The 13,141-nt window shown below is 52.3% G+C and overlaps 6 protein-coding genes across 6 annotated transcripts; 4 read left to right on the forward strand and 2 right to left on the reverse strand.

The window, feature by feature from the left end:
* CC1G_02207 (STE-12 alpha) lies at positions 1–3,473 on the forward strand (the record flags this gene model as incomplete). Its single annotated transcript, XM_001834419.2, has 5 exons — positions 1–504; positions 668–772; positions 828–898; positions 971–1,656; positions 1,894–3,473. The coding sequence occupies 5 exons, from the start codon at positions 1–3 to the stop codon at positions 3,471–3,473; spliced, it is 2,946 nt and encodes a 981-aa protein (XP_001834471.2).
* A 913-nt stretch (positions 3,474–4,386) lies between these two features.
* CC1G_02208 (hypothetical protein) lies at positions 4,387–6,275 on the forward strand (the record flags this gene model as incomplete). Its single annotated transcript, XM_001834420.2, has 2 exons — positions 4,387–4,553; positions 4,607–6,275. The coding sequence occupies 2 exons, from the start codon at positions 4,387–4,389 to the stop codon at positions 5,874–5,876; spliced, it is 1,437 nt and encodes a 478-aa protein (XP_001834472.2). The 3' UTR covers positions 5,877–6,275.
* Positions 6,276–6,459: 184 nt separating this feature from the next.
* On the reverse strand, positions 6,460–7,102 carry CC1G_02209 (hypothetical protein; the record flags this gene model as incomplete). The annotated part of the gene is made up of 3 exons (XM_001834421.2): positions 6,460–6,482; positions 6,545–6,946; positions 6,997–7,102. The coding sequence occupies 3 exons, from the start codon at positions 7,100–7,102 to the stop codon at positions 6,460–6,462; spliced, it is 531 nt and encodes a 176-aa protein (XP_001834473.2).
* Positions 7,103–8,128: 1,026 nt separating this feature from the next.
* Positions 8,129–9,672, forward strand: CC1G_02210 (hypothetical protein; the record flags this gene model as incomplete). The annotated part of the gene is made up of 4 exons (XM_001834422.2): positions 8,129–8,264; positions 8,318–8,651; positions 8,705–9,174; positions 9,248–9,672. 4 exons carry the CDS (start codon positions 8,129–8,131, stop codon positions 9,670–9,672), a joined length of 1,365 nt encoding a protein of 454 aa, XP_001834474.2.
* Positions 9,673–10,241: 569 nt separating this feature from the next.
* On the forward strand, positions 10,242–12,093 carry CC1G_02211 (oxidoreductase; the record flags this gene model as incomplete). The annotated part of the gene is made up of 15 exons (XM_001834423.2): positions 10,242–10,275; positions 10,349–10,472; positions 10,530–10,566; positions 10,623–10,736; positions 10,769–10,867; positions 10,926–10,992; positions 11,048–11,085; positions 11,140–11,215; positions 11,269–11,283; positions 11,342–11,442; positions 11,504–11,604; positions 11,657–11,707; positions 11,770–11,843; positions 11,899–11,955; positions 12,008–12,093. 15 exons carry the CDS (start codon positions 10,242–10,244, stop codon positions 12,091–12,093), a joined length of 1,074 nt encoding a protein of 357 aa, XP_001834475.2.
* Positions 12,094–12,256: 163 nt separating this feature from the next.
* CC1G_02212 (hypothetical protein) lies at positions 12,257–12,868 on the reverse strand (the record flags this gene model as incomplete). Its single annotated transcript, XM_001834424.2, has 1 exon — positions 12,257–12,868. One exon carries the CDS (start codon positions 12,866–12,868, stop codon positions 12,257–12,259), a length of 612 nt encoding a protein of 203 aa, XP_001834476.2.
* Between the last annotated feature and the right edge of the window lie 273 nt (positions 12,869–13,141).

Below are 13,141 nucleotides of genomic sequence, written 5' to 3' on the forward strand. Positions count from 1 at the left end.
ATGGAGTCTGCAGGGCTCAGCTCGGCACCCAGCCTCAGCTCCGCCTCCAGCGTAGGATCAAACTTCGTCGAAGCCCAACAGCAACATTTGCAGGACCAGAGGCAAGCCGCGTTGGATAGCGGCTCCGACTACATCGCTGGGACGCCGGGCCTATCCAAAGGTCTATCACGCCCACTCACACAGCTAGAAAAGGACAGATTGGAATATCTGGATCGTCTCAAGTACTTCCTGGCAACCGCTCCATCACGATGGCACAGCACCGATGCTGAACAGGGCGGGCCTCTCGCTGGTGGTTCGACTCCATTCGCCCCAAATGTGAACGTGTATCCGGGGATGGGTGTCGACGGAAGCTTCTCTGCCCAGGCGACTCCTAACACCCCATCTCATCCCCAACTCAACCGGTTCATGCTGCCGAGTCAAGAGTTCGTAACCTGCGTTCTTTGGAACGGGCTTTATCACATTACGGGAACCGACATTGTGCGAGCATTGGTCTTCCGCTTCGAGGTGAGTACCAGTTCCCGTGTTTCCGCATCCTTCCTAGGGCTGCGAAGACTGTGATCGGCGCGAGCTGGAACGTAGCCGACGGCGCTTCTTTGATCCTCCCTGTCATTTCACTTCTTGATTTGGCATTCTGGCTGCATTTTCAGGCGCTAATCATCTTCCTCAGGCATTCGGCCGCCCTGTCAGAAACATGAAGAAGTTCGAAGAGGGCGTCTTTAGTGACCTCAGAAACCTGAAGCCTGGCGTCGATGCCTGCCTCGAGGAACCCAAGGTCTGGTTTAAATTCCGATCGCAATCAGTCTTGATTCTCACGTATTAACCTACAGAGTCCATTCTTGGATCTACTCTTCAAGTACCAGTGCATTCGAACGCAGAAAAAGCAGAAGGTTTTCTATTGGTACGTCTGTTTGCTCAGAATCGAGACCCGCATCGACTGACTGGGCCCCAGGTTCTCTGTTCCACATGATAGGCTTTTCCTCGATGCCCTGGATCGCGATCTCAAACGGGAGAAGATGGGTCAAGAGCCGACAACCGTCGTGACAGGGGAGCCCGCAGCTTCGTTCACATATGATCCCAAGCGACCATTGTACGAACAATTCAGCAAAATGCTCGGCGCAGTCGATGGGGAGAGCGAGTTCGACAGGAATGTTAGGCTTGCTGTGAAGGACAGTCGTCGAACCGGAGACAGCGCTACCGATGGCGATGAGAGCAGCATGGACGATGAGAGCGATATGCCCAGCGACGCCGACGACGAGCGCCGTCCTCGCACAGCCAGTGACGCCCTCGGAAAGCAGATCTTCGGTCAGATTCAACTACTTGGAAGCCGGACCTACAAACACAGGAAGCGAACTGCAAAAAGGGGATCTCGGCAGGAGAGCGAGGGCCTTGGTGATGAACCTCGAGGACGGGGCGACATTCCTGGGACTTCTGGAGGTCGCTATGGAAGCACCAGCGCATCTCGAGAGCGCTCTCGAGCCGGCATCAGCATGCCTCATTTCGGCAGCATGAGGGACGAGTTTGGGCCCGGATCGGTCGATGAAATGCAGCAGAGCGAACCCTCTCTTAGTGCAGCTGATTTCTTCTTGAAGCAAGCTAAAGGAGAGCTCCTCCCCGCGGATGGTATCGCACGGAAACCACGGGTGCACCAGCCGGTCGGTGAGGTCGAAATCATCTATAGCGAAGGCGCTCCACCACCCCCCTCCAGTGCATCATCGGCCTCGTCAGAATTTTCCCTTCACAGCGTCGATGGCTCTGGTCCCCGTTCCACCTTCAATCACTCCCGTACTCGAAGCGTCGATGTTCCCTCTGCATCCTCACATCCCCATCGCCATTCCTACCACGGCAGCCTCTCATCCTCGTTCGCTGACAGCTTTTCCTACCTTGGTTCTTCAGGCGCTACTCAAGATCCAGCCGCACAATCAACTGGAAATGCGCCCAATTCTCAGCCACGCTCAGACCCTTCTCAACCTGCCCCTGTATCCAGCACGGCCATGTATGAACAACATGGCCCAGATGGGAAGATCAAGGCGTTCGTGTGCCCCCTCTTCTCCTGTGGACGACTCTTCAAGCGCATGGAGCATCTAAAACGCCACCTTCGGACTCACACCATGGAGCGCCCGTTTGCGTGTACGAAGTGCAACAAAAAGTTCTCGAGGAGTGATAACCTCAATCAGCATCTTCGAACGCACGATCGTACAGGTTCCGGGCCCGCGGCTAATCTCGATGGGGGCGATGAAAGCACAGCCCACCGTGGTGGTGGTGACTCTTACATGGAGGATGACTCTGAGCAGGAAGCGGAACGGATGAACAGGGTTACAGAGTATGCGAGTGGAGAGGAGAGCGAGGAGGATGCCCTGGCTCGTTTTAACAGCCTGGATGGAAGCTTGTATGGTGGATCGATGGATCTCAACAACATGGACCCTTCGGCCTTCGCGATGGTTGGCGGCTACTCAGCTTCCGGATTCCCGATGCGCGAACTCGAGGCGCGAGACGTTCAAGAGGTTCAAGGCGATGAAGAAGGCTTACTCGTCCTCTCCCCTTCCGCGTACAACGACCAATCCCAGAACAACTTCTATCCGGCATCGTCGACCCTGTTCGGAACCAACGGTGGATTCGGCGATCCTCAATGGTCGACTCGGGCGCAACCCAGTACGGGATACTCGTCGTTTGGAAACCCTACTCCGAATCCCCTGCAGATGCGTGGAAACCGCAATTCGATGGGTTCTCTCCCGTCAGGCTATCCACCGTCAGGTCAAGGACATTCAGCGCACTCTTCCATCTCGTCAATTCATGGTGATGAACTGGCGCCATCGCTCTCCGCACCAGTTCATAAACCGACTTTTGATCTTCCTGCGATGTACCAAGCAGGGATGATCCTCGACGATACCTCGAGCTCGGGTGGGCCAATTCGGAGACATCGTAGCATGACCCCATCCCTTCGAAACGGTGAACCAATCAGGCGACCTCCCACAGCTAGTAGCGGCGAATTCAACCCAGCTATTCCGGGCTCTACCCCAAGCAGTGTCGGATCCAGCTCGAGCGTATCGAGTCATCGTGGTTACCATCCATACGCTGGGTACTCATCTTCTCGGGGAGGCTCTGCACATTCCAGCCCTGCCGCTCACAACATCCCGCTGGGCGGCGCGGGCGACTACACTGGAATGAGGTCCAGGGCTTCCAGCTTTGTTGGGGCTCCTCCGTTGCCTATGATGGGCAGCGACGTGTCGATGGCTCCGCCGGACAACAGTTTCGGGGAGGCGATGTATCGAACGGAGTCGCCTGCGTTCATGGCTCAAACGGAATCCCCTGCTCCGTACAACATCGATCTTCCGGGCCAGTATGGTGGTGGAGGTGCTTACTATGCCACTCAACAGCCCGCGGGACATTCCGCCACGATGCCTACACAATATCCGAATCAGCAACAAGCCTCGTTTGCCGATGGGTACTACCCCCCGCATGTCAACACCCTTTAAACCCGACTTGCGATCTCAACTCGCTCCTCAACGTTCTTTGTGATCAACAACTCTATCATGTCCCTCAATCTAACGTCAACCATGATAACGAACTAACTTATTCACGGTCCAGTATGGTCGTCTCTTGCCACGAAGGAAGGAAAAAACGGGGAAGGAAGCCTCTTTTTTATCTGCAATGAATATTTATTATTTGCATTACATTCTTATTCCACTCATGCACATATCACTATTTATTTATTCTCTCACTAACACATATTTTTGCAGTCTGGGTCATTTTGTATAGTCGTTGGTAGTAAAAGGAATGTAATGATAACAGTCTTGACACCTGTATTATACGGAGGAGTTCAGGTATAGCTGGTGGGTCTTCTGACGATGAAGCTGAACTTCATACAATGGGACTTGGCATAGCAATAAGCTCTGACATCGATTGCATTTCTTTCAAGCTGAGTTCAATGCGGTTGCCAGTTCTTTCACGCCAGAAAGAACACCTTGATAAGAGGTTGGGGACTATCAGGTTTCCGGTGCATCGGAAATTGCGCAAAGCCATACTCCACTCTACGAAGCCTCATCCTATGATGTCCCTGTGAGACTCTGAAGGCAATGGCTCTGGTAGTTTTCTTGTGGGGGTGCTCAGTGCTCAACCGCTCTGCTTCCCTGGAAAATGTCGAGATGTTGGATTGCTATTTATGTTTTGTGGCTGTGTTGCGTGCAAGATCACCCGTTTTGGGCGTTATGATGTTTCAAATCCGTCACAGACTGGAATAAGCACTCCTTTCTTCTTCCTCTCTCTCCACTCTCACAGGCGACCGGGTCTTTCATGGAAGATGAGGGGTCCGCGTCTGCACATTGCACGACAAACTGACCTACCTTTTCCGAGTATCCCTTTGGTATGAAGTCGAGTCGTATTGCGTAAATGTTGGTGTTGACTTTTGGCTTCCAGCCCCCGTTCCCAGACCCACCTGATCCATCTGAACCCCCGTTGCCGCCGCCCGTTCCTTCGCCCCCTATACCTTCAGATCCCCCCACCCCAGAGCCGAGCGAGCCACCTCCCCCTCCACCACCCGAACCATCCAACTCCGAGTGCGTGAATAGGCTTCAGAAAGGACATCGCTAACCTCCGCTCGTTCCCGTAGACCGCCAGTCTCTTCCGGAGACGATGATTCAAGTTCGGTTATCCCATCCTCAGTGGAACCCTCAGCACCTTCGTCAGTGCCACCAACGCCGTCATCGTCTTCCCCCTCCCGCCGCCCTTCACCTCGACCGCCCAGCCCATCCGTCCCTGATGAAACTTCCGAGCCGCCACCACTCATAGATACAGTCACTGAATCTATCACCTCAGAAACTGTGTCTTTTACAACTGTCACCACCTCTGTAGATGGGAGACTCACGACATTCACCTCTGCTGTAACGGCTCTTGCAGACCCATCGACAAGAGGAGTCCACGGCGATCCACAGCGCACGGCCTTAATCGCCGGGCTTAGCACGGGGTTGGTTGCGCTTCTCTTGATTCTCTTGGGTGGAGCATACGCCTACATGCGACAGGTGCGCCGAAGGCAGCAGGCGGTTATAGCGGCAGAGAAGAAGCGGAAGGAAACGAAGAACCTCCTCGACGGCGAAGGCTTTTATGACGATGACGATCCTTTCCTTGCGATGCGGTCATACGGACCTTCGACACCATTGACCGGCCCTGCAGTGCCCAGGACTGTATCACCAACGCCCTCTCCGATACGCTCTCGTGCCTCGGAATCAGGTTCCATCTTCCGCGAGGATGTATGGCCTCCGCCCCAGGACGACCTTGTAGATCCCATATACAAACAGAGCAGCCAGGTCAACCTCAGTCGAATTGTAGATGAGGTCATGGGTCCCTCCACACACCCCAGCCATGGCAGGTCACGAACGGAGAGCACGTTGGACAGTATGACTTCCATGCTTAGTCCGAACGATCGTCGACATTCCACAGAATCCTTTACCCCGTCCTTCAATTCTTATGTGGACCCATTCAGAACACCTTTACCATCCGCTTCATACTCCTCGCAGAGTAACAGCAACCCTTTCGCTGCCTCACGGTCATCGCTGTCATTTTTGCCAGACGGCGCGGGCTACTCTCCAGTTGCGTCCACCTCTGCGACAGGCTCGGCACCAGCCAGTCCCGTATCCCTCGGTCAAGGCCCTTCATCCCCTCCAGGTGATACCCATTCGACACCACCACCGATATCCGGCTCGGCACCCTATTCTCCCAGCGGTTCTGTCACCCCACGAGCCATTTCGCCAACATCCACGCTGAATCCGAGTCGGCTGACCGCCCAACCCAAAAAGTCAAGTCCGCTCGCTCGGGCTCTAACCGAGGATGCCAAAATATTGCTGGGGAAGACACGGCATTCACCTCCTCATCCCCCTGAGTAATCTCCCACCTTGTCTGGACACGCTATCTTCATCCTTCACACTCGCATTCGTATTCGACTTTCTCAGACTTTCGTTCGCCGCTTTCCCGTCTTTCGACATACCTCTATTTATATTCGCAAATTCGACCTTCCAATTCCCACCTCTTCTATGGACTTTTCGAAAGCCAGCAGTGCGCGTTATTCCCGCCTCGTTTTTTCAAACCAAACGGACACTATTTTGCCGTTGTAGTATATTATCGTGCACCCACAACCATTTCGCTTTGGATAGACTCCCGCATAATCAGTGTACAGTACCGCTTCGCATATTTCTGTCGTATGATTGCCGCTTTCGAATGTGGGCGATTTATAGTATTATAGCATCTGCAGAGACAGTCCGTCCTTCTACTTATTCATCGTTGCAGAGTCTGTTCATAACTGAGGGCATAGCTTGAAGGTGGTGGAGAGAACAGCCGTCCCAATTGACGTTAAATGTAGCGTCTTGGATAGTCGAGCGCATTGGATTGGGCTGCGCGGAGTGGCCCTCACCAAACGTGGCTGCCATGAAACTGATTCGAATGATCATGTCACGAAGTACGTCTTGACCATCATGAGGAAGGAGTTGGCCGCTCTGGGATCACATTGTTTCGAAATGTAAGTATAGGGTGTGTTGGTGGAAGAAAACCGACGCACCCATGGCTGGGCTACTCCGCACCCCGTCCTTTAAATCCGTCCCGTTTACAAAGGCCTGTAGTTCCGGGGAAAGTTGGGAAAGCTTCAATCGCAGGTATGTGATTCGAGCTTGGTCTTCAGGTCGTAGAGGCCCTGGGTGCGTCGTCAAACGGTTGAGTTCCAGCATCATGCCCTGTGCCTCGCGCATGTCGAACATAAGCTGGGAATCGTCCGAGAGTTCGAGTTCTGGAAGCATCGACACTATTTCATCGTGTAGGCTTCTCCTGTCCAGGTTCAAGCCAGAGTTCGTAGTCGTCCGGGATAACAAGCCTTCAGTATCAGAATCCCCAGTTGGTTTCGGCTGTTTGACGAGCTTGTGGAGGGATATTTGCGTTGGGGAATACCCATTTTCGAGAGAGGAGGCTAAACACAAGCCATCAGCAGTTGAACCATCCAACCATAGTTCAACGCACCGTTTCTGCGCCGTTTCCAGAGCACGAAGAAGAGGGTGGCAAGCGCCACAACCAGAAGACCAATCAAGCCAAAGACAATCACAGATTGTGTTGTGGATAGAGCCATCGTCAAGAGAACATTGCAAAGAGGCGGAGACTGTGACTGTCTTGCGCAACAGCAGTCATGATCAGACGTGCCACATCACAGACCGGTGCAGCGAGGCGTGCATCGCCCGGCGTATTTGGGGAACTCGGAGTTGCTGGAAATGAGAGAGGGAATATCGGTGAGCAGTGAATTGAAAGAGATGACCTGACTTATCAGACAAGGACGTTGCCTTCCATAACGCAAGGCGAAGACGATGAAACCGGTGGGGAAAACAAATAGAACCGAAATCATATTCCGAGCGATTCGGATCGGATCCGACCAGGCCAAATGGAGACTCCCGACGCCTTGGTGACCGACTCTGGGCGCATCAAACTCACCCCTTGCTCCACAACAGTCACGACACGTCCGCAGCTGGGATTCGAAATTTCGCCACTGTGATACCCAATGCGCTGGTGGCCTATCAACACCTCCACTCTGGAGTCTGTCCACAGTTTCTCCTCCGTACAGTAAGCTAACCGTCGTGGAAATCCGACAGTGATCTGACTTTATAGACTGAGGCAGATGTCCGAGTCCCGAGAGCAATGAAATGGGAACTCTACTTCAATCTTGCGCAGTGCAAGGGATCTATCCTTGGAAGAGAATAAAACACAGTGCCATTCCAGGGCAGCCCGTCCGGACTGCTTCTGACGGCGGCGCTGATGCCTTATGTTCCAGGTACAGTACTAGTCAACATCCCAACCCGTAAGTAAGTACTTACTTACTCATCTCATGCACCACAGTCGATGCTGATTCCCAGGCGCTTCTTGTATCGTGATTGACAGATGCCATCTTGGATTGTCTTTAAGACGTCTTCACCCCCTTTCCGGCACTGTGTTGTATGCACGATTTGTTGGGAATTTGTTGGGAATTATTTGCCACCGCCCGACCACCACCACCACGGTGAGGTCCTGGCGCTGTTAGCTTTTCTCTCTTTCCCAACACTTTCGCCATCTTCGGGATCGTCATACCCTAGTCGCTCCTTCAACCTACCCTCTTTATGCAGCGTGAATGCCCGTAATAATAGACGACACCCGAATCTCGTACTCGGATGGTTGGCAAATCTCTGGAACCAACGAACGGCAGGAGCAAGGACGCACCCATTTCACGACGACGTCAGGAGCAACCGCCACGATTACTTTTACAGGTGACTTTAGAGCGCTTGTTCTAAATATAAGCCATACTCAGTGCAGCATACAGGGACCTTCATTGAAGCATTCGGAACGAATCCAGCGAGCCATGCCGGAGGTCGTATTGAAGCCCTCTTCATATTGGATGGCGAAACCCCTTTCCGTCTAGAAAGGACCAGCCACGCCAGCGCGTATTATCGAGACTCTTGGTTCAAGCGAGAGAATCTGCCCAACAGAGAACATACCCTGGTTATTCAGAACGTTGGAACACGAGTTCCACTTCATCTGGACTTTTTTCAGATCGAAGGTTCCTTGGTGACACCCGCACCATCGAACCCCCCTCCACCCAACACGCCCTCTTCCCCTCCTGTAGAACCAACGTCATCCCCCACCCCTACTTTTTTGTATGTTTCCTGTTTTAATTCGAGAAACTTCAAGCGCTCAACTTCTTGAACAGCCGCAGTGTCCGCAGCTCTTCCATTGCTGAACCTCCACAGAGTGAGAGGGAGACTCCTACGCCAACGACTAATCTCCTTCAATCTTCTTCAATATTACCTGACCTGGACGAGTTATTGACGACGACGACTCGGGCCGTGACCGATAGCAGCAGGGAGAGGGGGAGTTCTAGTGGACGCAGCGAAAGTACGGGTAGACATACGGCCGACCTTCAGACCACAGTGACGGAGCTGCAGGTGGTCACAACCTCTATCTCCGGTCAGCCTGTGGAGATCACGTTGGACGGGACGAAACCATCTGGCGGAATTTCTTCAGGCTTGCCTATTGGAGCTGTGGTTGGAATCTCCTTGGGAGCGGTCGCGCTGCTCATACTTCTCGCCATTTTCTTGGTACTTTTGTACCGTTGCCGTCAGAGAAGGAAGAGGAGGCTTGGGGGTCACAGGGGCACCTATGCCTACGGTGGTAATAGTGGTAAGTTCGACCTTGCGTTTCCCTTTCGAACGCTCGAACTGACTGACGCCTTGATGCGGCGCATCTCTCCAAGACGCTCCAGGCCTTTTCCCCTATGAAGTGAGCGGCGGTAGACCCCTGACATCAGAGAGCAAGACAGCACTGGTTCGAAGTGCTTCAGACATTGGACGGCCATTCCAACTGCTCGACGACACCGCCAATGGCATCGGAACTCCAGCCACGGCTGCAGGAAACACCTCCAGCTTGGCGCCCAACCCCCCTTCACTGACCCTCGATTTTGCAGATGAGAAATCGCAGCCACTATCCGACTCCATGTCTCCATACACTGCGACGACACCACATGACGGCGGACGCGGTCCTTTTTCCACCCTCGCTAATCCTTCTCGCTTCTCGTCAGGTCTCAGTTCATATCACAACTTCGAGGCCCCTCCTGCGTATACCAGTGGTAGAGACTCTGACTTGTTTCCTGAAGGGCACATAAGTGTCGCCCGAGCGTAGCTCGTTTTTGTTTCGCTGATTGATATGGCATTGCATCTTAACGGATTTGCCCAATTGGGTGCCCCTCACGTTCATATTATCGCCTTTATTTAATTACTGTTACCTCTGTGTTGTACACGCACATACCTTGTGGCCAATTATTCCTCCTGTTTTAGTCACTGTAGTTTGCTGTACGAGTCTTGAGAACTCAACCCACCTCGTGTCTGTCTCTATATGCCACCTAGTCCATCGACCTAGTAGCCCCTTTCTCCGTGCCGTGCCGTGTACATCAAAACCTGGATAGTACCAATCAAACCAATCCCCTGGAAAGGTAAACCTCGCGGGCGCCTAACTGTTAAACGCCAGCAAGCCCGCATAATCGCCGCAGTCTCGTCTTGCTGCGATGCCGGTGACGAGGTCTTGACAGCATAAGAGTGTCGGGAAGGACTTCGACGGATGCCGATGAGTCATCGCAGAATGAATTCCGTTATAAGCTGTCTGGCACTTCTTCCCACCCTCCCATAGAGTCAAATCACCACCTACGCTCCGATAGTCAAACCACTAGTTCAAAGACGCGTTTCTGATCAACCATGACCGGGTCAGGAAAGGTATCTATGCAGTATGGTGAGTATTTGTACTTCGATTTACTCCAACGGCGCAAGTACTTACAGATCGCTTCCCGGCGAGTCGTCCTTAGTTAGGCTTGGGAATTCTGGCCTCAAGGTGTCAAAGATCATCCTCGGATGTATGTCTTATGGGGATCCGAGCTGGCAGGGGTGGGTCTTGGGTGAGGAAGAGTCGTTTAAGCACATCAAAGCTGCGTTCGTAGTCCCGTTGCCGATTCAGTTGACGGAGCTTCGGTACTGATCTGATTCAAGCTACGATGCAGGCATAAATACCTTCGATACTGCTAACGTAGGGACCCGTCAGCATCAGTAACTCTCAATAGTTCATTCACGTTCTCATGGCAGACATACTCCAATGGAGAATCGGAAGTCGTACTCGGTAAAGCGATCAAGAAATTCAACATTCCGCGGGAAGAGATCGTCATTTTGACGAAGGCGAGCTGCAGCATTGACCATTTTGTAGATCAACCAGTTGCTGACTCAAGATATAGGTCTACTTTGCTGTTGGCAAGAAACTTGGAGACAACGCGTTGCACGGGTCCGATGCAGACAGCAAGGGATACGTAAATCAATATGGGCTCAGTCGAAAGGTTCGATCTTGTCGGATGTATCTCAATAACTATCTCTATGGATTGACCGTTCGCGCAGCACATTTTCGACTCCGTTAAAGCGAGTCTGGAGCGTCTCCAAATGGATTATATTGATGTCCTCCAATGTAAGTACTACTTCGATCCAACGAGTCTCCAGTAACGCTGAAGGCCAATGAACAGGTCACCGATTTGACTACGATACCCCAATCGAGGAGACCGTGAGTGGCTTCTACTCGGCCTCTACATCAATGTTTCTCAAGGGACATGGATAGATGCAAGCCCTGCACGACGTCGTCCAAGCTGGATATGTTCGCTATATCGGCATGTCGTCCTGTTGGGCCTGGCAATGTGCGTTGCATCTCTCATTTTCGAGCTGCGAAGCCTGATGTTCTTCTTCCCAGTCCAAGCTATGCAAAGTATTGTCATTTTAAAGCCTCTCCAAGCTCGCTCACTCATTGCCGTCACCGCCTTTAGATTATGCGATCAATACTAAGCTTACCCCTTTCATCTCCATGCAGAACCATTACAACCTGCTGTACCGAGAAGAGGAACGGGAGATGTTCCCGACTCTCAAAGTGAGCAGCATGGCCTTCTGAGTTCAATATCGTTTCACTAACCTCTGTACTTTGAATCAAGTACCTTGGCGCTGGCGCCATTCCATGGTCACCCCTCGCTCGTGGCCTTCTCGCCCGTCCACTTCAAGGCGGAGATCAAACTACTCGAGCTGGCATCGACGAGTACGTCTTCACGCGCCACTTTCATTTCCCACCTGACGATCCGCTCCAATAGCACTTTGAAGGGATACAAGGTTGCGGAGGGAGGCCAAAAGATTATCTCCGCGTGCGTTGAGCTAGACAGCGATCACTGATTTGGTTCATCCTGATTTGGCATCCATCTCACAGTGTCGAGTCAATTGCAAAGAAACGCGGAATTACGATGGCTCAGGTAGCGCTTGCGTGGATACTCTCAAGGCCAGGTGTGTATTTCAACCTTTTATGAACGGGGGAACCTAACGAATCATGACTTTGCAGGTGTAACTGCTCCTATTGTGGGAACAACCTCTATCGCGAATTTCGAAGATCTCCTCGGTGCGTAGAAAACCCATCTCTCTTCACCAGGGATCCTCTGACCATACCGCAGGCGCACTCAACGTGAAACTCGAGGAAGAGGAGATCAAGGAATTGGAGTCCCCGTATGAGGCTCAGAACGTATTCGGCCACTTCTAAGGATGGCGCTTATTTAAGCGCCCACCGTTCGTTGTTTTCGAGAGAGCAGTACCTCTTCCTTCCTCAAACCACTTACGCACGCATATTACTCATAACTATCTCGCCGTGTCACTTTCACTCGTCAAATCAATTTTCGATGTGGAGTATAGTACAAGACCGTTTCTTACAGGAAATCAAGATCAACACATTCTTTCGTTCTTCTGAAAACCGTGGTAATTTCATCTCGCTCTGCCACGGGAACTTTAAATCCTTCTGCAGCCAGCTCAAGGAGTGCCAAAACAACCCATCGTTGGCTGACGGCCCAATCCGGCTCGGTAATGACGTGTATCGAGGCCACGAAAGTGATCTCCAAAACCGAATAGACCAGGAGAAGCAGGCGCTCGTCTGCTTCAAACTCCATGAGACGAATTGAGCGGACAGGGCAAAGGTGGAAAGCGACGGCCAAAGTCGACGGGTCGATGATCTCCCTCTCGAAATCACCCCTTTCGTCGAAGATTGTGGTTTTGGCTAATGTGGTGTTGGTCTCTACCATTCTGAATTTGTACTTTGAAGGACCGCCGATGTCGCCGAGTTCTGTGTATGCAGAGGCCTCCGGGGAGAAGATTATGGCTCTGGGAGAGCTTTGGTCTCGGAGAACGAAAGCCCACATCCCAAAGCGTGGGTCCGTAGATCGAGCGCCGATGCGATTTCTGCTGTATTGAACGAGATGGAGAGATGCTTTCCTGGTTGGCTTGGATGTGGGAGTTGTTGCGTCGTTTATTTGCTTTCTGGACATGTTTAAATTCTGAGATGATGGATTTGCGGGACTGTTATTAGTTGGGACATGTCAACTGGGCGTTTATAACATCTCCGGGCTGGCCAGCGCTTTGACACTGCTGGTCCCAGAGGTATTGGCAACTGTGGTCCATGCGACTTCAGCCTGGCAACCGCGGACTTTACCTGACATGTCCGAGTCCACACATTTGTAGGGATGGTCCAAGCACGAACAAGAACCAATAATTATTTCAAGCTCTATATTCTCTACAATACATTTCATCCCGTGTAGCAC

The sequence above is a fragment of the Coprinopsis cinerea genome, assembly GCF_000182895.1.
Source record: "Coprinopsis cinerea okayama7#130 chromosome 10 map unlocalized cont3.10, whole genome shotgun sequence".
Taxonomy (NCBI): Eukaryota; Fungi; Basidiomycota; class Agaricomycetes; order Agaricales; family Psathyrellaceae; genus Coprinopsis; species Coprinopsis cinerea.